Raw genomic sequence first — 27,101 nt, forward strand, 5'->3', positions numbered from 1 at the left:
TCAACAATTTAATTAAACAAATTTCATTTCACCATTTCTGTGGTTTATTGGTTTGTTAAGAGGAACAATAATATCACAACTGGGTTTAAAATGTGTTGAGCAGCTGCGGACGCCTGCTGGTACAAGCCAGTTTTACTTTTAGAACACACTGGGTTCTGTCTCAGTGTTAATCGTCATGGTAACAGGCTCCCTGGACCAGAGAGGGGTAAGGGAGTCTGTTACCATGACAACGGTTTGGAGGTTTCACGACTCAGTCCCTGGTTCGAGCGTCAGAATGTAAACATTACGCCAACAATAATTTCATCTTTTTCAGAGATTAATACAGCAAGGAAATAATCAAATAGTATTGTTAAGGTAAGTTAATGTTCACATAAATTAGTACATTTGTTTTGCTTTACATTTTGTTGTCATTTGTTTGTATAATCTGCCCTTTGTGCATTGCTTATTCCTCTTCCTATCTGTGGTCTGCCCCATTCCAAATAAACACGACACATATAGGCAATGGTTGGTGGGCACTGTTTTCAAATGTGCCATTATGCAACGCTGGGCTGTGCAAAAAAAACCACACACACTATGGAATACCACATCCAGTACCAGGCACCTCAATAACATAACACGTCTCAATCAGTCCCTTAATTTTTCATGTTTCAATGGAAATATATTTTGGTTGCAAAATTATCACAGACACAATTCACCAATACTCATTTAAATCTCACTACTATAAAACAAAAATGATATTATTTCAGGTCATGTGGATAATGAGCTAATTCAAATTTTAAATTGTAATTTCCAAAATAGTCCAGTCTCCACAGAATTTGAATTGTGCAGTTTAACACTTTTAACATTCGGTATAATCCAAGCAAAGATTTTTCACTTATCAGGACCCCACTTTGGGAACCACTGATCTAAGCAAGTGCCTGGTGTGGTCCAGATGAACCATTAAACCTGTGTTAACTTTAAAAAGCAATACATACATACACATAAATGTCCCTGAGTGCAATAATGATTCAAGTCATGCCAAACTTAAATTTTGGTTTATTAGATAGAAAAATATACAATAACCCAATATAAATGAAATGTACAAACTCAATTATATACATAAATAGAACATTATTGAACAGACCCTACGTGAAACGGGAAAATGCAGGTTTTAAAAATGGTCGTGCACCAGTCTGTGGAGTGGGGATTGCTAAAAAGCCGGGTCTTTTAACTCCGGCTTCTCCAGTCGAGGCCCGGGACCCCCCTCTGGAGCTGGAATATGACTTGTTACTGCTGCTGCTGCTGTAGCTGTAGCCACGACTGGATCCATATGAAGAAAATGCACACAAGAGAGAGAGTTAATTATTTTGCTGTCTAATTATGGAAACTCATACACTTGAGAGTAAAGCATTACAGAAATAAATTGAAACGGGATAAAAAAAAAAATAAAAAATGTACTAGCAAAATTAGATTAGTATGTATTTTTATTCATACATATACTGTTAAAAGGAAATAATAGACAGATGACTTTTTCTTTCCCAGAAGGCAGATGCAGACAGTAAAGAGAACAGAACCCACCCTTTGGAGTTTCCACCAGAGCTGTTGTATCCTTTTCGCTTCTTGGAGTATTTGAAGAACGGAGCCTTTTTCCTCTTTTGGCCCTGCCCAGCTTTTTTACCAAAGTAACTGGAGGACTCTGCGTCCTCGTCCTGATCATCGTCGTCATAGTTAAAGTTGGAGTTTGTGCGTCCTCGACTCGCATCTATCCATCCATCTCCATCAGCATTTGTCTGTTCCTCTGCTTTAAATAGAAAATAAAAATAACGTGAAATTGACAATCTCTGCTGAATTTAAGGTAAAGGTAGCTTGAAAACTTCGGCTTCATGACATCACAGGATGGAACAGAGCATTTTCTGCTTTGGAGAAGAAAACTGACTATAATAATACAGGGTTACTCAAACAATGAAACAAAACATAACTCCAGGTATGTGTTTGAGGAGGTAACAACATTATAAAATGGCTTAAAGTTCACAAGAGTCAATGTAAAGTACAATAGGACCTTAAGAGTAGTACACTTAATTGTACTTAACTGGGCAAATGGGCCTTAGGAATCAGATTTAATATTGAAATAGAAAAGTCACAGACCTCATCTTGAACTGTATTTTTGTAATCATTGGCACAAGTTTCAACACATTTCTGTTTTTACCCTGATTGTTGAGATGTTTTAGTTCTCGAGTTTAAACTTCTATCAATCTGTATGTTTTATATGGTGAAAATGATTATTATTACATTTCTTTTAATAGGAAAAAGTTCACAAATATTGCATATAATAGGATGTTGAAACTCTCAATTGGATGACCAAAAAATAAAGAAAGGTCAGTCCCTACTGCCTAATTATTTATGGTACCTCTACAAGGCAACGTCATATAATAATTGGTGCGGCTTTCTGCACATTTTTTCCAATGTGTTTTTTTTTTTATTACAAATGGCAAACTGCATACAGTACAAACTAACTTAACCTAATTGCTAAGAGTGCACACATAGGGTAATATTTCATGAGTGTTTGAGGAAATGTGTCATACCAGGAAGCTGCCACTCTGAGTACTTCTGTAGAACTTGAATGATTTCAGCTCCATATTTCTCCAGTTTATCTTCAGTTACACCGTCAATCTGAAGGAGGACTTCTGGATCAGAGGAGAGCTTCTCTGTGGAAACATCAGAAAGTGCAACAGTTATAAAATGTTATTTAGACCAGACCAGTCTTAAATGTTATTATAATGTGTATTCATATTTTGGTCAGTGAACAATAAGAATAATAATTATTAATTTTATTTATATAGCGTTTTTCAGGTCACTCAAAGACAAAACAAATATTAAAATAAATAAATTAAAGTTAATCACCAGAAATCCTTTTGAGTGCAGCTGTAGAGAAGATGTTGTAATAGTGAATGCTGAAGGCTTTGCCCAGTTCCTTGCACAGATCAGTCAGCTCCTTCAGACACTGCTCCACCATCTCTTCTCTCTTGGACACACTCTTTGTCACAGCGGCCTTCTGTCTTCTCATGCTGGACACACTCTCAGTCTCATAGAAGTCCACCTGAAGACCATAGAAAAAGTTAAGAGGAACAGTCTCCAGTCTCCACACTTTGTTTTTCAAAAGATGCATAACTTTCAGAAGGGAAAACAAATCTGAAAGTATTGCAAATCCATATAGATTTGTGATTTTATGTATAAAAAAAGAAGATTCTGTTCATAGTTCTCATTCCAAATACTTCTCGATCAGGTTTATACTTAAAAAAATACCAAAAAAATACAGTATCAAATCTGACACCGTAATTGCACTTATTGAACATGCAATATATTGTGCAGCCCTACTTAACAGCATTTGCAAATGCTTTTAACTCGTATACTATTAATTAGAATGGCGAACTGAGAGCAGACACTCACCTGCATGTGTCCGGACAGCACGTTCATGGCCTTCGGACCAGCCGATATATAAGCCACAGCCTGGCCCCCGTTGGTGATGTAGAGATCTTCAACCAAGATGTTATCTAGAACTAGTTTCTTGAACAGACGGTCCGCATTGTGCTTGGAGTAAGCTGCTCCCTTTGCAAACAGCCCTGACTGGATTTTAGCAGCTTTAGCACCTGAAAGAGTATTTATGTAAACCAGTGCTTTTTGTTCATTTGATCAGCATTAGGTCATAGATCAAGCAATCCACGGCACACAAAAACTGCCTTTTCATTAGATTTCAAAATTCCATTACCTACGAAAATGTCCACCAGCATGTTCAGAGTCAGCCGAGTTTGCCCTGAGGTTTTGCCGTATCTCTGTCCAACTTTTTCACATTTCTCCTGGACAAATCTCACAATGTGCTTCACATCTTCAGTCACATTTCTAACCTTGAATTGCTGAAAAGGCATACATCATTATAGCTATAGCTTTACAAATGTAATGGCATACTCCTATTAAAGTCCTGCATTCTCACATTTGGTCTGGTGCAGTTGTCACAGCTCACATCGGGGTGCTCTTTACAGAAGTTCCTGTTGAAGTTCAGTTCCCCAAAATAAGCCAACAGCTGAATTCTGCGGCACTCCATGGCATTTTCACAGAACTGAACCATGCTCTGGAGGTTGTTGTAATGAGTAGCCTTGGAATGTCTGTCTCCTTCCCTGTCCACTAATTAAAACACAGAAACATAAATATTACATCCAAGTCCTTTATTTTCTCATTTCTTTTATGAATCTGTGGCTTACTGCCGATGATCCTCTTGATGCGGTGGACATCAGCATACGAGTAGAACAGAATACAGTGGGAAATTTCTCCATCTCTGCCTGCTCTTCCTGACTCCTGATAGTAGCCCTCCATAGATTTGGGTAGACTGGCATGGATGACGTAGCGCACATCAGGCTTATCGATACCCATCCCGAAGGCAATGGTGGCACAGATGACCTAACACAAAAGAGATGAAGATATGGTGTTTAAAAGGAGTCTACATGTGCAATTTACAAATAAATAAAAAAGCAGCATAAATAATAGCTTTAAAGAAGACCTTTATCTATAATCTATGATATCCGTGGATCATTATGTTATAAATTCCACATTTTACATTGCAACATTGATCTAGAACAACTTAACAAAAGGAACAAGTACGCTGACTTCTATGTTAGAAAAAGGCGGTGCCCAATGGGAGCAGACGTCGCCACAAACATCATCACAACACCAAACAGGCATCTCCTGTGTATAACTACAGATCATGCTAGAGAGCAGCACATTTTTTTTCCATTTGTACCAAAATGACTACCCGTTTTTGCGTGATGAAGACCTAGTGCGTTGCCCGGTTTGTACTAATAAGTGAAACATTTTGCAAGTAAGACTGTGTGCGGGATTTTTCTCTCTCTGCTCTATCTACCAAAATGACTACAAAACGCTACCAAATCCTGCACGTATCACACATCAAAAATAAAACTGGAGAACAAAGTTAGTACAGAACAGTGGGCATATCCCGGTGCCAGTGAAAACAGGGACTTATCTGCAATATGGTGTCTTGAAGTGTGAAACATGCACAAATTACTCCAAATACAACTTGAGGTGAGTAAATGTTGAGAGGAAACAACTATAATGTGGGTAAAAGCATGATTTGCATAATAGGTCTCCTTTACCAGCACATCTCACCTGGCAGCCATCTTGATTGATCCACTTGGTTTGCACATACTCTCTGTCTCCATCACTGAGGCCTGCGTGATACGACAGAGCCATGATCCCTGCTCTCTGTAAACTCTCCGCCAGAGCGTCACAGTCATTCCGGGACAGGCAGTACACAATCCCTGAATCACCTACAATACAAAGTAAAATCAATCAGCAGCTCGTGTTTCATTAAAAGGTTTTCTGTTAAACCTGCGGAGAAATATCTAAGAGAACAGCACTCTAATTAATCAAAGGCACTTTTGACAAACTCACGTGGATAATGCTTCTTGATCCAGTCTATGCAGTCTTCATCCACCTTTTTGGGCTTCTTGGGCAGGACAGAATACTTGAGATTGGTTCGGTTGAAACTCATCGTAAACCTGTATTTAAATGTATACGTGAAACAGTAATAATTATTGAACAATGTGTCAGTAATCCTAAATAAAGAGACTTACACTTGTGGCTTGGTCATGTTCAGCTGGTTCAGAATGTCTTTCTGGACTCGAGGAGTGGCAGTAGCTGTAAGAGCCATCATAGGAACGTTGGGGAATTTTATACGCAGCTCATGTAACCGTTTGTAATCCGGACGGAAGTCATGGCCCCACTAAAAAAATACAAGATGTTAATTTTAAGCTCTTAATGGTGCATTGTGTAACTTTTCTGAAAGGGTTTGTCAAATGCTTTTCTCCATGGAAATGTTATTGCTTTGTCTGGAATCTTTCACAGTATGGCATTAAACCTTTCTACCTTCATGAGGACTAAAACAGACCAAGTTACAGATCAGAATTCCTGTTTTTGTAGGTATTTTTGATCTATGAAACCACCTGTAATTGATTAAATGTAAGGCAGAGCTGTTTAATGTCATACTGTGGAACATTCCTGGCAGCAATGACATATCCATAGAAACAAGCAGGTGAAGGATCCCCAACCAAAAAGTTACATAGAGCACCTTCAAGTAAGTTAAGTTTTATTAATAATTTATGTACAAACCTGGCTGACACAGTGAGCTTCGTCAATAACAAACCGATTCAACAGCGCTCGTTCATAAAGGTTTTGAAAAGTGGAAATCAACTTGTTACTAGCGCTGACCTTGGAGAAAAGAAAACAGTCTTTATTTCATTTTAACATTTTAATCATATTCACCTAATGTTATTTCAATAAACAAAGAAAACACTGGCTTCTGAGCTTTTATGACTAGACTGATAAAACAAAGCCAAAGTGAAAGTATACATGTATTTTTTATTACCTTCTCAGGAGTAACATAAAGCAACTTCACAATAGGATCTTTTCTGGACAGCTGCATGTAGATCCTTGATGCTTCACTTTCATTTTTGTCTCCACTTAAGCTTGTGGCAGGAATCTAAAACAGCATCATTTTCAAATTATGTGATTATGGGTCCTTTAGACACTTTCTCCTTTGCACCATTGTATTATATTGCGTATTATACAACTTGTATTATATTGTAGCGTAGTAAAATGATGCTTACGTCCAAAGTTGTCAACTTCTGAACCTGGTCTACAATGAGAGATTTGAGAGGGGAGATGACAACTGTGACCCCTGGTGAGACACAGGCCGGGAGCTGATAGCACAGACTTTTACCACCACCTACAAACAAAAACAAAACAAAAACATTGGCATTTATGCTCTTGCAGTTACATTGGGGCTTTGTAAATAATAATTACTAACCGGTGGGCATCAGAATAAAAGTGTCTTCACCCAGAAGAGTAGCGTTGATGGACTCCAGTTGGTTGAACCTGAACTGGTGAAGCCCAAACCTTTTGTGAAAGATTTTCATCATTTCTTGAGAATGGGAGAAGTTGTAGCCTCTAAACCGGTCATGGGCTGGGTTTCTGAAAGCGGGTTCTATATTAAAAAAAAAAGAAAATGTACACAATTTACACAACATTGACTCTTTTGAGACTGAAGTCATGTTGTTACCTCATCAAAAACATACCTGGAGTTGTGTTTGGTCTACATTGCTAAAGCTCAAAATGCTACAAGTATTTACCATGTGTGAATGAAACAAAACAAAATAACTCCAAGCATGTTTTAATGTGGTAACAACATTATAACAGATCAGAAAATAGAGTAATATGGGTCCTTTAAAAATAATAGGAAATCCAAGCCTCTTAATTAGGTCTTAAATAAATCAGCAAAAAAGAAAGCATTATGCAAAAACCACAGGAAACATTTTTTTACCTGGAGAAAATATTTTAGCCTGCTTCGGTGGTGGAGTTGGTGTGGGGGCTTTTTTGTCCCATGAGGCCTTGCTTGCACTGCCCTCTTTAATACTATTTACAGGTCTAGAACTGAGGCCAGACACAGAGGAGCTTGGTGGTTCATCAAAATATTCTGGTATGTCCGAGTCATTCAGATCATCGATGTCGAAGTCGTCATCTCCAAAATCATCATGCATAAAGCTATCCATCTCTGACTCTGTCCCTTTTCCATTGCTCTGTGTGACACCTGAAGGCTTCTTGGGAGTAAAGAAGAGATCAGGATCTTCTCTAAATCTATGCTGGACTTCTTGGGGAAAGTCTGCGTTGAGGGCCTGTACGTAGATGGAGAATCACATATGATTTCTTCTTCAACAAATGCTGGTCTTTTGTTTTTGTTCTGTGGAGGTTTGGCTTCAATAACAGTGTCAGAAGGATCAGAGTCGTAGTCTACGCAGATGACAGATGATCTCTTAAACTGGACAGGAGCAGAGTTTACAGGTTTGCTGACTGGAGATGTGTCTTTGAAGCTGGACTCAGAGAGCACAGTACTGTCTGGCTGTTGGGCCCTGTGAAATGTGTCCCGACCACCTCCAGTTGCAATAATTCTTTTCCTGAAAAATACACAAAAAAAGTTAGGCTGAGGTATGCGGAAAAGTGATATCTTACTGATGCCTGGAAAATGTCCTTCAATATGTTTATCAGTTTGTCAATGTTTTCATAGCTAATACATATCTCACATATCTCTCATGATTATTGGTTTGTATGAATGTAAAATTAGAATATCTAGTATATGGAGCTCAACAGTGACCGCATGCTCCAATTCTTTTTCAGCCTTTAAAAAAAAAAATCTAATATTAAGAGTTAAAAGACATAACAGAGGTTAATCAGCTACGTGCTAATATTCATATCCATATACATAATATCCATAACACAGCACAAGATTCTGCGAAATGCTTCAATAACTTAGCAATTTATAACATTTCTATAAAATAAAATTAAAAGGTATTGTGGTCATTAGATACCACATAACTGATTAGCCCAGAGAAAGGTTTAAGACTTTTATTTATTTTATTTTTTCAGAAAGTCTACGTGAAAAATGAATGAGAAATTTAATTCCGCAATCAGGGGTGGCGGTCACTGTTGAGCTCCAATGTCAACAATTAAATCTATTAAAAATGATTTTTTTCATTTTGTTTTATACTTGAAAGCTGTCCCAAACCACTTACAGGCATGTTTTATTTTTGATTCACTTTAAAAATATTGTCTGAAAGCTGTTACTGACATGATGCAATAATCAAGGCATATATTGTTGTCAATATCTATACATTGCTCATCTTATGACATCAATGGCCTTTAATAATCAAAGCATATTCTTTACAACATGAGAGCCCTCCACTTACAAAGGCTGTAAAACATGATTGCAATCCGAACACAGCACACTCTCACTCACACGCTTCATGCACCCACCTCAGCGCCCTCTTAATCAGCAGCTCATTACCACAGGACAGAGCGATGAGTTCATGCTCTGGGATGGTGTCCACCAGGGAACAAATGCATTCCATAATACTGTACAGCTCGTCGTCTGTGGGGAAAAATATGTTAGAGATGCAATGAACATGATCATAGGAACATATTATAGGTACTGAAGTATCTACTGACTCTGGTCTTTTGAGTGGTCTTCAGTGGGTTCTGACACAACTGAACTTTGTCTTTTAGGCTGAACTGATTCAAATCCAGTTTTAACAACATCCTTGGGTCTGCTGGGGAAAAGAGGTTTTGTGAGTGTGTACAATATTTCAAAACATTGTTATAATTGGCTCATGTGTAGGTTCAAGGTCCCCCGCATAACTTAGAGGGTCCACCACCTGCTTGTATGGAGATGTCGTTGCTTTGGGCTGGAATGTTCTACTAATAAACCCATGTATCTCCAAGGAGATGTCACCAACCCAAGTTACAGGTCAGATCTGTGAAGAGGCGACCCCAGTGACTGTATAAATAAATGTTTGTATGGTAATTTTTTCAGTTAAATACCTGTAAAAAATGCGAGATAAGTGTTTAATGCTATACTGGGTAACTTTCCAGGCAAAGGAACAACATCTCCATGAAGACAAGCAAGTGACAAACCAGAGACGTTGCGTATAGAACCTTTAAAACCAATAAGAACCTTTCAGATGTCTTCGTGACATCAGGCAGGATTTTCACAGGACTTGGAGATGGAGCTACGTAATCCAAATGGTCGTCAGTCTCAGAGTCGTCCATGACTTCGATAACTTTAGCTGCAGCAGGTTTACTCGTATTGTCTAAAGACGACAAAAGTACAGGTATTTAAGACAGTGTTCAGATACTAACAGCTTACTAATTTATTATATGTTGTTTAAAATGTTTGGATGCAGTGTAATTTTTAACCAAATGCAATAATCTGCTAGTTATATTAATAAACTTATCTCATCTGTTAGAATTGCACTGAGCTGAGTAAATGCCTTCTATCTAACCTTTCACTGCATCACAACTTTTTAACAGAATTGGAATTCTATGGTATAAAAAATACCTGATACAGCCACAGTGGGCTCTGGCATATTATCGTTGTCCTCTTCACTTTCGCTCACAACAGGCTTACGAACACCAGGACGTGGTTTTGTCTTTTTCACTGGAGAATCAATCACATAATCGAAAAGGTCCTCAGTAACACTGAGAGCTGGCGAGACTGGTTCCTCGTCCATTTTGGCAGCAGAATTCAGGGCTTTTGTCGTATCGGGTGGTGTGACAGACCTCTGTCTTTCCAGTTCAGTTAAGGCTGAAACAGAAGGCCGTTTTTGTCCCGACACTTCAGGGCTGTTCTTTGATTTCGCAGGAGGTTCAAAATCGTCAATATCATCCCAGTCATCCATCGGGAATGAAGCATCAAGAAGTGAGGGCTGAGGGTCACTTGATTTAACAGGAACAGTGGGCTGTAACGGTGATGGAGTGGAGTCCAACTTGCTTTTTGGAAAGAAGTTGTTGATTTTGGCATTTTGAGACTTCTCAATCTTTAAAGAAAAAGCAAGAACACACTTAGATTCTAAATTAACATGGGTGTTTATTTTAACAAAACAGGAAAGCATTATTACCTTTGCTGGTATTTCCACTTTTGTTGTTCCTGTCGAGGACTTCTTCTTGAAACTAAAACTTCTAAATGTATATGAAAAAAAAAACAAGATTTAAATAACAAGATACTAATTATACAATTAATGCACTGAATGTATACTGCCTTTCAACACACTCAAATTGCTTTACAGTGCATTATTCATAGTAATTCACCCCAAACTGGATGGTGGTAACGTCCTAATGTAGCCACAACTGCCCTTAGGTAGACTGATAGTAGCCAGTCTGTCAATCTGCGGCATCACTGCTCTGACCACCACCAACACTTATGCACAAGCCAGTTTCATACTAGTCAAAGTGGGTTAAGTGTCTTGCATAAGGACAGAACAGACACTGTCACCACACTGCATATTCTGTTGTTGAGCTTTCCTTTGAGCTGGACGTGTTCATAACCAGTGCTTCATTGGAATTATTTGACCATGGTTGCTTGACAACATTTGTATCTGCACTCACCATAGACTGTATAACACATTTAAGTAATAGGCTGTAGTATCTTTATTGCAGCACATCTCACTCATTTGAGCTGCTCTACTGTGTCCACTGTTTTCAATGTTTCTGTTGTAGCATGTAAGTAAATAACATTAGCTAGATTTGGCTTTATTCTACTTTTCTGACAGTGAGAGAAGCTCCTGAACAAATCAATACCAGGACTAGGGTGGCCAGAATCCAAAGTCCAAAATCAGAAACTGGAACACTCTCAGTTTGTGGTGATTGGTAATAATACAATTGTAATTAAGTGTGTAATTAGGGAGAATTGTTCTGCACTCGGCCATTCAGTATAGTCATTTTTTGTGTGTTTTGGTCATTTTTAAGCAACTATTCTATATTTTACCTCAACAAATGTCAATGCATGCCTCTCTTTACTGTCGGCAGGTATCAAATTGGTCAAAAATAGGGACACCTGAGTAATTTCTTGTATAAAACTGGGACAAATCACTGGTTTTGTTTAAATCTGCTGGGACAGGGGACACGGGGCTCAAAGCTGAGACTGTCCTGGGTAAATAGAGATGTTTGGTCACCTTAACCAGAACAAAACATTGCCTATAACTTGAGCATGCAATAAGTGGATCACAAAAACTCACCCCGCTTTAGGTTTGGACAAAGACAGCTTGCTCTGGTTCGCACTGCTGTGTTTTGCGAGTTGTTCTTGTAAGTTATTTTGAGGTATCCCCGCCATGGCCCGGGCTGTGTGCTAAAGCTGCTGTAGCTTTAGCTCTCTTCACAAACCCCGGGTGTTTCTGTTAGCATAGCGCGCGCTCCAGAGCACACGCGACAGTGACACGGGGCTTAACCGCGTGCGCCCGTCCTCAGGTCTGCGAATATTTATCCATTCACAACGAAACTCTAAACTCCATCATTTATTCTTCTGAGAGACACGATGGGCATAATCCTGAAAACAACAGAAACAAGAATTTGCGCCTAATCAATAAGACACCGGCTGATTGGTCAAAGGAAGGAAGTCTGTGCATTCTGGGTAATGTAGTCGTTCATATTAAATCACTGCCGATTTGGGGTTTGTATCTCTTTGGTAAGTCGTAATAGAAATTTAACAGCCATTTGTGAAAAAAAAAAAAAAAAAAAAAACAACTACTACTAATACTACTACTACTACTACTAATAATAATAATAATACCAAAAAAATTTAAGAAATATATATACTACTACTACTACTACTACTACTACTACTACTACTACTACTACTATTACTACTACTAATAATAATAATACATTTTAAGAAATATGTACTACTACTAATAATCATCATCATCATCATCATCATAATAATCATAATAATCATAATAACGCAACAACTTTAGTTTCTTTAGTAAACTAAATGTAAATTTGTATTTTATATATATTTAAAAAATAATAATAATAAAATAAAATCCCATTTTAGGTGCATGGCTGTTTGCGAGCCTGGGGCAATTTGAACAATAGGCTATTAGGTATTCATTTTGACTTATGCCTAAATGTCCTGAATTTATTTATTTATTTATTTATTTTTGTCTTATGCGTTTAGTTTTAGGAACCTTGCAGCTGCTTTTATGAACACAAGGGGGCGATGTTCCACTATACCTGCATTGTCTAAGGCAAACACTACCACAGGACTAACTGTTCCATCACAACAAAACATCCAAAGGCACCTCCACTGAGTGTGGTGAAGGGCACATGATGTCCACCTCAAGCATCCTCGGTCGTCTTAAGGACCCTTTGCCCAGCCTCATTTGTTTGCAATTTTTGAAGGCACACTTGATTATTGAAAAGATCTAAGAATATCTGGCCATAATCATATTTAAGGTCAGGACTACCTTACCTGAACTGATAAAGAGGAAAATAAAGTGTAACAGCCCTTAGCTAACACCAATACCTCATTAAGGATGATGACATAACAGCGCATTGAATCTTACACCTCATGTTTTTAGCCTAGTCATTCAATAGGCAGTTATAAAATGCTCTCTCACATGATAACACGTTATAAAAAACAAACATAAAAACATTCAGAATCCTTCTTATGTTACATAATGTTTGTTAGGAGGAGCCCAGCCTTTTGTGCCCATTCTCTTGGTAACTATGGAAACGATGTGTATTTTAATTAAAGACTTGATATTTGATTCTAGGGTAATCATATTTTTTTCAGAGAGATTTGAGGAGATGTTTACCGCCTCATTTCTGGAAAGGTCACTCAGGGTTTACAGCGAGAGTGCGCACATGCACAATTATCCATGGATCAACAATAATAACGGCTTCAGTAAATGACAGCCTTTATTTCTGTCCGTTTTGGAGCTGGATGACGACGCTTGGCGGAAGGTAAAGGGGGAGGTGTCCCTTGATCTCAGTTCGTCAATACATCCAAAGCTCTCTCTTTAATTAGACACATCTCCATAACGACAACATCCAAAAGAAAAGAGGAGAAGAAGACGAAGAATGGTTGAGAGTGGACTGTGTGAGAACCACTTCTCCTCAGAGAATTGAGCACTGACGGAAACAGGGCAGAATCATTTGTACCCCTCTGAACCCCAGGTATTTCTGTGTGAACAGGATCCTGCTCATAACAAAGTTGCCAGAAAGCACGGCACTAATGTTTGAATCGGAGTATATGTTTAATACAGAAGCAAGTCACCAAACTAATCAACAATAGTAATAGTAATAGTAGTAGTAAACATGACGATAGACAAATAAATAAATAAATAAATCAACAATAACAAAATGCAGTTTGTAAACTCCAAAATACATTTTCGTCATTTAAGCAAACAGTCCTTTCCCACCAACATTCCAACTTGTCTATTTTTCCAAAGGTGGTGCTCCATTTTGTGCTATAAGACCTTTGTTATTTGAAAATTAGCCTATGGAATCACCTGCTGCACTCTCCCAAATATGCAACTCATTTATGGTCCAACAGCTAATTAACAGTTCAAACTGAACCATGTTGAGTTTGGAACACTCCACTGGGACTGGATGGTCTGGATCAGCAAACAGAGGGGTCCAACGAGACAGGGCTTGTCAGAGCTGGTTGTCTCTCAGTTACTATGGTTCGATACGAAGTGCTGTGGGTAATCACTGCACACTAAGACGTCACAGTCTTACGTAGGAGAGGAATCTATATGGCGCTGAAAGGGGTACATCTGGGCGTAGACCAGAAAAACTAGTCCCATTTTAGGCATTCATGACCCCCAGATAAAAAGCTGTATAATATTTGTTTAATAGTGAAATTGACATCAACAAATCACAAAGAGATACTGGTTTAATGTTAGGGTTTCTACAAGGTTTTGTCACCATGGGGGTCAGAACCTTCAGATGCCTTCTCCCTCTTAACCTATAGACTCCACTCTTCAAATTCCAAAATTTCTCACAAATACCTTGAAAATCATGCTGAGCAAGCTTGCCTTTCCACAGTAACATCATCTTCTTGACTCCAGATAGATACGATAAATACCAAACTGTAGAATATTCCAAGTAAAACACATTTGCATAGAGGTCATATATTAGGCAAAATTGACTCTTGTGAGCTTTTAGCCATGTTATATTGTTATTACCTCATCAAAAAACTTACCTGGAGTTTTGTTTGGTTTAATTCACACAAGTTTGAATAATCCTGCATTATTTGACTGTGTTCTCCAAAGCTCAAAATGTTCTGTTCCACCTCATGATGCCATAAAGCAGCTACATTTTACCTTTAGTTCAGGAGAGATATGAAATTCTAGGATTGAAATTATCTAAATGATTTCAGTGAAGGTGTGGTGAGTTTAAAAACACAGTGGAGCACCTCTTGTATTATCACATGACATCACAAGTTGTAACAGAGTGTTTTCTCTTTGAGAGAAGAACTCAACCTAAATACGCACAGATGAAATGAAGTGAAAGTGATTGGAACAAAGCACAACTCTGGGTATGTTTCTGATGAGGAAACAACATTATAACAGATCATAAACTAGTGTAATAACAGCCCTTTAGATGTTTAAACGTAATGAAACATGAAATACCAACAGACGTCCATAGGTAAACCATAGATTACAGCCTGGCTCAAGTTACACAGACTGATCAAATATAAGAGTCTGATTCTGCCCATCTACAGTGCACATCTGCCTTCGCCCAAAGCATGAATCACCTGACCTTTACAGCACACAACAGGTGAGCCAATGGAAAGGACCGGCCATTGTGATGAGGACACAGAAATAAACATAATAAACATCAATGTCTCAACTAAACAAACACTTGAGAAGAATATCCAAGAGGCCAAAATATGTTGTATTATTTGTTCTCCATCTCTATCATGATCAATAGTGGAAGAAATACTCAGTTTTGTTTCTTAAGGAATGGATTTCTGGAGCAAAAAACTACTATACAGTACTAAAAAGTATCACATGAAACTCTACTTAAGTACAGATACTGGAGCAAACAAATACTCAAGTGAAAGTAAAAGTATCTCTTGAAAAACCTACTTAAGTAACAGTATTAAAAATGTACTTAAAGAGTAAAAAGTAAAAGGATTTTGAGGTCTTATAAGGCTTCAAATGTAATGATTTTAATAAAGATTTGTTCAACAGAAACAATTGAATCAAACTTTTTTTTCTAGCAGTTTTAATTCAGCCTTTATAGCAGGACTCAATAAAAAAATACTTTTACTTTTCAGTCTAGTTTAAAAAAGTATAGGAGTAGAAAGTACAAATACCTTTTTTTCAAATGTAGTGAAGTAAAAGTAAAAAGAATCCACTTTAATTTATGCTTATTTACTTTAAAGTACAGATACTTTTACTTCCACTTTTACTTTGTTACTTTAAACCACTGATCCAGATGTATTACCTTCATGTGTTTCGACTGTAACTTGTATTTATCTGATGAACGACAAACATAATCACCTAAAAAGATCAAATGAATATTCCTAACCTGATTTTCTGCTCTTAGGTGTAAATTATTATTGAGACAATCACGATCACAAACCAGGACAGGTTCTTTGTTTTCTATGGTAGGCAACTCTATTGAGTGAACAAGGTCATTTTATGTCATGTGTCTATTATCGCGCTGCAATATAGAAACCCCTTGTGAATGAGGTGTGGTGGAGGTATTGTTTGCCTGTAGAGCTTGTTTACTATCTCCAAACTCCATTCAGATTAGATTAATGCTTAAGCTTGTGCTACGATGACGGCCTCACACCTAACAAAATCATTACCAACAGAAGAGGACTCATGAGCAGAGGATTAGAGTCTAGACCATCGACAGGAACACGGGGTCTATGCTGCTCTATAACAAACATGGATTTTTTTTAACATTCTGTACGAATGCACCAATATTGATCTCAGTCTCATGCATCAGATACACAGTAAGTGAACTCTTTTTTTTTCCTATACACAAGATTTGTTTGCGTTCTGACATAAATTCATTATCATAAATTAAACAAGTTTACAATTATAAATCTATACGCATAAAGTAAAAATGTTTAAACCAGGAGTCTCCAACCTTTTTACTGCGGTGAGCTACCTTTACAGAATGAAAATGCCAGAGAGCTACTGGTTTTAGGGGTAAATATAAGAGCCATAGATGAGGTATATTTAGATGCCCATAAAACATAAACCAACATAAACCATTATCCATAGTAGAGCACAAAATGGCATTTCATTAATCAAAACAGACTTATTCAGCACAATACATATAATTCAGAAATCCCTTGGCGAGCTACTTCGAAGGTGGAGAGCTAGCAGTAGCTCCCGAGCTGCAGGTTGGAGACCCTTGGCTTAAACAGTCAAATTAGTTGGAAAAATGCCTACACTCACTAACTGATTTTATTAGTACAACAGCACAACAACTAGTTAAAATCAGTAACACTGCGCCCCACCTCCTATAGGGCCTTCATTATAAAACATGTATTTAAAGATTTGATGTTATGACTTTACATCTGATGTGAATGCCCCACTGGAGGCACTTACACAGGTGTTTTCTCTTGAAGCTAAGTAAAAGTCAGAGAAAAGAAAAGAAACCTGAATGTTTTTTAAGTAGATTCATTTGCAACATTATTTTTATTTGTTATGTTTTAAGATTAGTGTTATAGACCCATGCTTTCTTATTTATTTGTTTTGTTAGGTCCTAATTGCCAACAGAGGTGTGACAATACAGTTCCAGCTTCTGTTGGCTGTGCTCTTCTTGTTCTCTGGTTGACTGCCCTGGTTTTGGACTCACATTAATCACCACTAAAAATACCAGTACAGTTCATTCATGATGTCAGCAAAACTCCTGCAGGAGGAAAGGAATGTAGGGCGGGACGATAATATATAATGTACATTACAAGAGGCAGGTGACTTTTATTGTGCTTTATCCTGGAACTTAGAAACAACAAAAATTCTGGAATGAATGCACCCACACACACACACACACACAAAAAAAGTGTTTTGTAAATGTAACCCCCACAATCTTTACACGGATGCACGGACACACTCGCACACATCTCACACACTCACACATTCACACACACACACACTCACACATCAGCCACGGCCACACAACCACACACACGTCCTCTCACACCCAGACAAACTCGAGGAGAGAGGTGCTTACCTAACAGAAAGGCAACCCTTCAACATATTTTTCAACACAGAACAACACAGAACGTTAAAACAAAAAACACCCAAAATGTCAATAAATCCATAATAAATGAGAATAAATAAATCCATATACACGCATATGTATATATTTGGACGAGGGTTAAAGGTGACATATGAGTACCTGCAAAGTGTTAAAAGCTTTGTGAGAACTAGGAACAAGTTAGATTGATTTCGATTTACTCCTTTCATGGTTTGTAAAATCAGGCACCTCGGCTTTGTTGAACCTATTGACCTCGTTTTCAAAGAAACACCCTGGCACACAATTTTCAACAAAGTTCTCTCATTTGCGTGAGTAGAGCAGACTTAATTGTGCGTGTGTTACATGTTGTTTCTTGTTATACCAGTATTTCCACTGGTTTTAATTAGGGGGTAAGAGATGATGACAGCCTTGACATGACACTGATGTGAAAAGATTGTTTTGACGTGACTTTGAAACATGACGGCTCTTTTGACCTGAGGTGTTACTAAATTTATTTTGCCTCAGCTGTGCCTTTTAATTATCAAAGTTATTAATACATTCATTAAAGTCAAATTATTCATAAATTATATATTATAGCCTATATAGAACACTCCAGGTTCTTGCTTGGCCACCATGAGAGAAAACATTTCCTATAATGGCTGAAGTCTCTGAGCAGACGAAAGGTGGACAGGAGTCAGCTGACGTCAGACTCTTTGCAACAGAAACAGCTCGGTGTGTGAGGGGTCCGAGTGATGCTGGTGTCACCCACGTCACTGTGGTGTGAACTGAAGGCCTTGTCACATCCACAATCACACTTTCAACTCCTGGAGCAAAAGCTTCGAAAGATACTGACAAGCATCTCTATTACAGTCGCCGAATAAACATAATCCTCTCGTTTACCATTTGTATCCAGGTTTCTGCGTCTGAACACACTGGACACTGATGTCGACTCTGCAGTTCCCTGGAGATCATGAGAAATGCAGTTTTGTCAGGTGATAATTGCTGTATAGACTTACCCTGTTGTGTTGATTGTAAAACACCGGAGCAGACCAGTAGGCTACAGACTAACGTGGCTTTCGATCGGCTGCAGGATCCTGAGCCTCAGATTTCATGGTGTGAATGGAGCTGTGACAAATACCACCAAAACATCCATTCTCTGTGTTGTTGTATCGACGGGAGCAGACAGAGAATAACACAGTGATGTCTCCATGTGACAGGTGAACGTTTTTGTTTCTGAAATGTTTAATTACCAAGGAAATAACTTCCGTTCTTACAAAACTGTACAGAGGATGCCAGACTGCCAGTTACCCAATCTGAACGTGAAAAATTGTGTTTAAGCGGTGTCATAACATTCTCAGTGATGGCAGGACAGTTTTATAGCAGAATTTGCCTGTAACTGTCACGTTGCCAGATTGGTGAAAATCTCTGTTATTATGGTCCTGTCATATAAAACAGTTGAACATATTTTCTGGCAGCACACAAGGTAAAATGTGTGAAGGTAAAAAAAAAAAAAAAACAAAAAAAAAAAAAACATGATGGCATTTTCAAGCCCACTCATTGTTGTCAAAGGACCTCGAGGAATAATAATATGGGATTAATAAGGGTTTGTGAGCTCAAGTCCAAACAATCAACCTAAAATCAATAAACAGGTTGTGGATTTCTCTCTTATATACAACATGCATTCATCTAAAAATTCAGTCTAACCCAGAATTTAAAGGTTTTATATTACACAAAATGGACTCCTGTGAGCTTTAAGTCATGTTATAATGCTGTTATTTCCTCAAGGACATACTTGGAGTTGTGTTTTGTTTCATTCACACATGTCATGAAGTGGTAGTTTCTCACTGTAAAGAGTGACTTAAAGGTCCTGTTGGTGTATCACTCATGCTCTATCTTATTTATTTTTGTTCTATGCTGGATGTTTGTATGGGCTGTGCTGTGACCTGTCTTTGTGTTAAAGCATGTGACCTCCTTCCCAAGACAAATTTCTCCTATGGGAAACAATAAAGGATTATCTTATCTTATCTTAGTTAGTTAACAGCTTTTTACTTTTTGTTTAGAAAAGATTGGCAATTTCAGGGCTAAAATTATGCTGGTAGATAGAGACATGCATATCCAATAAAAGCCGCCACTGTGAGCTGGATTCAAAGACAAAATTTGGGCTAAAATTATCCATTTATGACTGTAGTGAAGAGTTCAAAAACACAGTGGAGCACTTACTGTATCACCAGATGACATCCCAAGGTGTAAGGTGGTGTGTTTTCTGTTTTCTGTTTCGAGAGAAGAACTCAGCCTTAAGCCTAGCATACACTGTGCGATTTTTGGTCCTTTTTGAGCCGATTTTTCACTCGTGCAACTGTTTTTGGGATCGGGACGAGTTTTAGCTTAATCATGTGTCGTGCTATGTGTAATAAATATGGGGTAACGAAAACGATTATTACCTCGCAACCAGCTCCAGATCGGGAGTCGCAGGTCACAAGAATATCAAACCTGTTTAAAATCCAGTCGCCTCCTGTGAGGGTTTTGCACTTCTGAAGTAGTTTGTATAGCATGAGAACATGAATCGTGAGCTGTGAACTTTTAAGCCCTGCGATCTGGTTGTACAGTTTGAGCTGAGACTGAGTGAAACAATCGAAAATATCGCACAGTGTACGCCTGACATTAGTATGCAGGGTTTATGTGTTAATTAAATATGTGTGAATGTAACAAAACACAACTCTAGGTGTGTTTTTGATGAGGAAACAACATTATATAACATTATAAGAGTGCAATATGGGCTCTTTAAGCTTTCAGCCTTCCATCTGGGATTTTGACATAATCCATTTCTAGAACCCAACCTATATGTGTCCTGCATGCCAACACAGTTCATGATTTGCTGCCATATGCCTTTTGATTTCAGTGCATATATGCATTTGGAACAGTTTGTTTTCACTGACTCTGGCTTGGCTCTCTTAATAAGTGCTGAGTTGATAAGCAACCGCCTCCGAAGCTGCAAGCCTTCTACTTCATTAAGTTAAACACAAAATACACAATTCAACTCGGATGGACATCAAAGGGGCCACTTCGCAAAATGAGTACCAAACTCTTTATTAGATATTCAAGCGTCTCCTAGGCTACAGCCGTCATACACAACAACCACACAGACCTGTATAATGCCCACCAATTATGCTGTACTTAATTACTGCTCCAGAAGGCAGGTGTTGCTGTGGACACTGAGATGGGATCAGGCACGATAATCAAAGATTTATTTGTAACATTTTGAAAATATGAGGTGAACGTTTTCATTTCTACCCACAGACTGAATAAAGAGGTGAACTGAGGCAGAGCGACGTCACAGATAGCATCCGGCTCCAGTCATATGAATAGTGTCATAGTACTTGAGACTGGACTTGGTCTCGAGACCGGCCTTGAGACCACTTTTTTATGGTTTTGGTCTCATCTCAGACTCGAGCACACTTGGTCTCGGTCTTGTCTCGGTCTTGATGGCGCTTGGTCTCAGTCTTGTCTTGATTTTGATGGCGCTTGGTCTCGGTCTTATCTCCGTCTTGATGGGGCTTGGTCTCGGTCTTGTCTTGATTTTGATGGTGCTTGGTCTCAGTCTTGTCTTGATTTTGATGGGGCTTGGGCTCGGTCTTGTCTTGATTTTGATGGCGCTTGGTCTCGGTCTTGTCTCCGTCTTGATGGGGCTTGGTCTCAGTCTTGTCTTGATTTTGATGGTGCTTGGTCTCAGTCTTGTCTTGATTTTGATGGCGCTTGGTCTCGGTCTTGTCTCCGTCTTGATGGGGCTTGGGCTCGGTCTTGTCTTGATTTTGATGGTGCTTGGTCTCAGTCTTATCTCCGTCTTGATGGGGCTTGGTCTCGGTCTTATCTCCGTCTTGATGGGGCTTGGTCTCGGTCTTGTCTTGATTTTGATGGTGCTTGGTCTCAGTCTTGTCTTGATTTTGATGGGGCTTGGGCTCGGTCTTGTCTTGATTTTGATGGCGCTTGGTCTCGGTCTTGTCTCCGTCTTGATGGGCTTGGTCTCAGTCTTGTCTTGATTTTGATGGTGCTTGGTCTCAGTCTTGTCTTTGATGCTTGGTCTCGGTCTTGTCTCCGTCTTGATGGGGCTTGGGCTCGGTCTTGTCTTGATTTTGATGGCGCTTGGTCTCGGTCTTGTCTCCGTCTTGATGGGGCTTGGGCTCGGTCTTGTCTTGATTTTGATGGGGCTTGGTCTCGGTCTTGTCTTGATTTTGATGGCGCTTGGTCTCTGTCTTATCTCTGTCTTGATGGGGCTTGGGCTCGGTCTTGTCTTGATTTTGATGGGGCTTGGTCTCAGTCTTGTCTTGATTTTGATGGTGCTTGGTCTCAGTCTTGTCTTGATTTTGATGGGGCTTGGTCTCAGTCTTGTCTTGATTTTGATGGGGCTTGGTCTCAGTCTTGTCTTGATTTTGATGGTGCTTGGTCTCTGTCTTGTCTTGGACTCGAGATCTGACACTCGACAAGTGAAATGATATTTCACTACAGTCAGTGCATGTGCAGAGGCTGCTAAATATCACTGCAAAACCAGTAAGTGTAATGTAACTGTAAATGTTATGAACTTTAAAAGACCCTCTTGATTGACTTTGAAGCAGTTTTCTGTAAAATGCCAGTAGAAGTGAGATTAAAGAAGGGGTTCTCAAACTTGGAGTGAGGGTCCAAAAAGGGGCACAGTGTTTCAGTGCAGCACATTGCTTGGCTCATTTTAAGCCTAAATGAACATTATTCAGATCAACTGGAGGTAGATTTATAAAAAACATTAATATATGTGCCAAAATAACTGTAAGATATAAATAAATGTAGTAAATGACATAGATGGTCTTGATTTGGTCTTGATGGGTCATGGTCTCGGTCTTGTCTCGGTCTCGACCTTTAAAAGTCTTGGTCTTGTCTCGGTCTTGACTCTCAGAGGTCTCGGTCTTGCCCTGGTCTTGGGACACTGTGGTTTTGGACAGATCTTACTCTCGATTAGTGCAATCTTGACTACAATACTACAAATGAAGCTCAGGATGTTAATGGAATTTTTTTATGGACAAAATAGCAAAATAAAAACACCAGGATCATGGACAGCAGGCTAATACGAACATTTTAAGACCAAAATGACAAGGCTCACAGTACAGAAAGAGGGATGACATGACAATTTCTCAAAGTAAAGCTGAAAGTGCCTCCATGGTCACTTCCTATTACGAACGTGGCGGCTAGAGGGTTAGCTATGTCCATTTATATATACAGTCTATGTCTCTAGCTCACTTTTAATCGCCTGTATGCCTCTATCAGCCAATTATAAAGCTTCTCTTAGATTCTTCTAATGTCTCCTCTGAAGCTATGAGATAATATAACGCACTTACTCTTCTTATTTCTTCCTGCTGTTTTGGATATTTGCTGTAATATTCCTCCACCACTTTAAAATCCAGGGAAGGTATTTTCTCTATTATTTCCATCATTCTCTCCCTTTATTGCAAGGCTATTCTCTCATTGCCTATGCGCATAATAAATTGGTTCACATCTCAGTCATAAAGGTGCACTATGTAATTTTGAGGGTGAAAGGTCCGCCACCTGCATCTGAATGATTCCCGCTCTGATCAAGTTTGTTGTTGTGTCCTTAGGCAAAACTAGGGGTGTGCAAAAATATTGAAATTTCAATATATCCTATTATTTAATGTGATGATACAGTATCGATATTGTGGGCTGCTGTATAGATATATCGCCAAGAATATTTTTTTGGTTTTTTACTTTTACGTTTTGTTGTTTCTTCAGAGGAAGGAAAATAGTTTATGAAACACATTTGACATTTTCACAGTTTTGATGATTAAAATGGGTGTGGTTTAACAAAGACTTTTAGTGTCACAGCCATTATTTTGCATTTTTTCAATCAACCGTATTGAATCGATCTGATATATATCTACATACTGAATCGTGTCAAATCATAAACTCACTGTATCGAGGTATGTATTGTATCGGCAACTTCTGAATGATACCCAGCTCTAGGCAAGACACTGCATCCAACTTACCTAGTCTAAAAGTGATGTGTGAGTGTTGGTGGTGTTTGGAGGGGCTGATGGCGCAGATTGGCAGTCTTGCTTCTGCCAGTGTACCCAGGGCAGCTGTAGCTACAATAATAACTTACCACTGCTGAGTCTGGTTAGATTAATGAACTGTAAAGCGTTTTAGGTATTTTGGAAGGTGTGATATAAATCAAATGAAATATTATTGCTATTTTAAGTGAGTCCTGAAGCTGCTCAACACTTAGAAAGCTCAGTTATAGTTCATCATTTATTTTCTTTTAAAGGTTTTTAAAGCTGTTTTCTGATCTATTATAATATTGTTTTGTCTGTAGTAATGTCAATGGAAGTGCTCCACTCTCTTTTTAAACTCCATACACCTTCACTAAAATAACTCGGATCATTTCAGCCCAGGATTTTCCCATCTCCGCTAAAGAGAAATTAAATTAAACTTCTGCTTCATGACATCACAAGGTGGAACGGAGCATTTTGTGCTTTGGATTAATAAAAGGTTACATGTGTGAATGAAACAAAACACAACTCCAGGTATGTTTTTGAGGAGGTAACAACATTCTAACATGGCTAAAATTTAAGGACCTTTAATCACTTTCTTATTCTGTAAAGCAGATTGAATTATTTTATGTTTTGTTATTGCTGTTGATGTTTTTAATTTAATCTTTATTTTTCCAACTATGTGTTTGTCAGCTAATTCTCTTAACAAACATGACCTAACCAAGAGACCCAAGCTGGAACACATACGTAATAGACAAAAGCACAAACAAAAACACATAGAGCAAATAATTACAAAACAGGAAGCAAACAATGAGTACAATAGTGTGGATGTGTGCATGGACAGCAGAGTGGCAGTGTGTCAGAAACAGGAGCACATGGACACTGGGACAAAGAGCTGAGTTTAAGGGTATGTTGTAATGAGATCCAGTCATCAACGGCTGCAGAGCGGAAGTCGTGTCCAAACACAGTGGACCTCACAGTCACAGCCCACACGCTTTAGCTGATAACATCTCTGAGACACCAAATGCCACGAGAATGTCACTTCTATTCTTTAAAGGGACAGGGAAGAGCTCCAATACTGATGCCCCAACACAAGAAGAACAGATCCACAGTGTATTGAGCGACTCTTCAATGTTGTGTCATGACAGTATGAATGGGTTTGATGTGAGCAGACATTTAAATCCATTCAGGGCCACTGTTACTTCATGTTCTTATGGCAGAATAAGATTTTGACCCCAAGCTGCCTTAACGGGTCCTTGGTTCTTACCCCAGTCCATATAAAATGTATTAACAACATGGAGTGACTGTGCTGATGTGCTGAGCCTGGTTGTGATCGTATATTGTCCAGTTCTACATGTTTTTCTTTTTTCTTTTGTTATGTCATGTCTGAATATTAATGCTGCCAACTCCCTGCACCAAGCCAAATTTCTACTTGAGGAGACAAAATAAATGAAAACGTGAACCTCAAACCTTAAACCTAAATCAAGAAAAGAAGTTTGTCCGTTTCAAAAACTGTCCTCAATCTACATTCATGACATCAGATTCTACAACACTGTGGACACAACCCTTAAATTTCTCTCCTACTGAAAGGAGCCAGACGTTCAATCAATATCCAGCTAAAGATAGCTCCTGAGGTAAGGCGCTGAAGCCCAGATAACCTTCTCTCCGCTGGATTCCTGCTCCATCGCCTGAACACTGGTGTTCTGGGCTTTAAACACAGTTTTGGGTGACACTGTGCTCAGCTCATATTAATAGGGCTGGACAGTGGATGGCGAGTTTATCTCGACAAGAATAGGTTATATTTAGTAAAGACATGAGCCGAGCAGCAGCTGCAATGGAGTAAATCTGAAAATGGAAAGTGCTCCCATGGGTGACAACGCCTTATCCTCCACTTTCATTAGGCTATATCTCTCTAACAGACTGGGGACATATGTTTCCATGCACACATACTAGTGACCCCTGACCTATCAAAGCATTGTTTTCCTGGACACAGAGGAATGTTATTTTTGCTGAAGTCACAAACTTTACTTTATTGCAAAAAAAGGAACAGAAACAGCAGTTTGAAAAAGCAGACAAACAGCATGGAAGTGCTCTGAGCTAATGTCACTACAGGAAGACTAATCGTCAGGTCTTTTGTTTATTGCAAATAAAGTGGTCTAAACATTTCATATGCCCTTGTTTTTTTTTTTTCTAATGCATAAACAATTGTGAAGGAATTGGGTTATATGTACTTAGAACTACATTTTACCTATTGATGTTAGGTCGGTTCTGTTTTTGCATCTGTTTGGACAACCTTATGTAGCTGTTCTATCTCATCATAGAATAGGCTATAACACTTGTCTTTCTATTCTATTTACTATTATAGCTTGTGTGTGCTTGCTAGCACTTGCTAACACCAACACAACATCTTTGTTGCTAGGCAACAGTCCAGCTTTATCTGAAATGGCCCTCATTAGGTTCAATGTGTTGATTTTCATTTGTTCCGTTCCATTTCCATTCCATCATTTTCACATATGTCATGTGCAATAAAGTTATGTTTTTTTAAAGAAACTGTTTTTTCCAGACTTCCTGGTGCATTAACAGCTTTATGAGTAGTTTCCTATCATCAATCAAATCTAAAAGCCTCAGGACATGGCATAAGCATTTTCAACTCATCAAACACTTAGCAAAGGAAAAAAGCCACCTCATCTGCACCACACGGACATACAAACTACAACTTGCTTTGCTTTCTTATTGAAAATCTCTGAACAAATTGTTTAAATTAGAATTAAATAGCCCAGGAATCAAAACTGGAAAAAGTTAAACCATTTTTACCAAATCTAAATTCAAAATATTTAGACAAAATAACTTAATCAAGTCAAGTGCTAATCCATGAGGGAACTGTTAGAAGTGGATTATTAGGAGGTGTTCAGAGTGGTTCAAGTCCAATGACAGAGGACAGACATGTGGCAGATAGTCTGTGTTCAGGAGACTCCTCCTCCGTCTGCAGGCAGATTTATCACGCTCAAAGATCAAACCAGTGAAGGTGGTGTCCTTCACAAACTCAATAAGGGCAATATAACAAGGAATTGGGTTGCAGATATCTGTTTATTACATATCCAGAACTCATAATGATAGAAAATAAACCTGCCATACATCACTACAGGTTACGGATAATATCCCAGGTGGCATCACAATGAGACAGTGAGACTGATATTACCACAAGTGAAATTGATGTCAAACATTTTGTATATTTACTAATATATGAGTGCAATAGTATGCAAGATAGAGGATTGAATAAAGCCAGATTGGAAAAAATGCTTTGCTGCTTTTGGTGCAGTGGACCCTGGCCCACACTTCATCCTGATCCACATGGAGCACCACAAACCCATCAAGACAACCTGCACATTACAGGGGCTCACAAATTCAGGAATCAAACGTCTTTGTTGTGGTGTGGATTTTAAGTCTGTAACCTCATTCTCCTCACTGACAATTGTCAAAAACTGCAATCTA

The 27,101-nt window shown here is 38.6% G+C and overlaps 1 protein-coding gene across 1 annotated transcript; it reads right to left on the reverse strand.

Annotated features, from left to right (window-relative positions):
* Positions 1–1,015: 1,015 nt before the first annotated feature.
* Positions 1,016–11,966, reverse strand: blm (BLM RecQ like helicase). The gene is given in 23 exon segments (XM_020935123.2): positions 1,016–1,299; positions 1,558–1,780; positions 2,562–2,684; positions 2,881–3,076; positions 3,427–3,626; positions 3,746–3,890; positions 3,968–4,158; positions 4,236–4,431; positions 5,155–5,315; positions 5,440–5,546; positions 5,622–5,770; positions 6,157–6,255; positions 6,413–6,526; positions 6,654–6,772; positions 6,854–7,030; positions 7,367–7,667; positions 7,670–7,997; positions 8,854–8,968; positions 9,046–9,146; positions 9,551–9,686; positions 9,935–10,412; positions 10,494–10,554; positions 11,610–11,966. Coding segments are annotated over 23 exon segments (3,990 nt in total). The 5' UTR covers positions 11,705–11,966; the 3' UTR covers positions 1,016–1,124.
* Positions 11,967–27,101: the final 15,135 nt, after the last annotated feature.

Source organism: Boleophthalmus pectinirostris, unplaced genomic scaffold, assembly GCF_026225935.1.
Source record: "Boleophthalmus pectinirostris isolate CB_2022bp ecotype Guang Dong unplaced genomic scaffold, ASM2622593v1 HiC_scaffold_2, whole genome shotgun sequence".
NCBI lineage: Eukaryota > Metazoa > Chordata > Actinopteri > Gobiiformes > Gobiidae > Boleophthalmus > Boleophthalmus pectinirostris.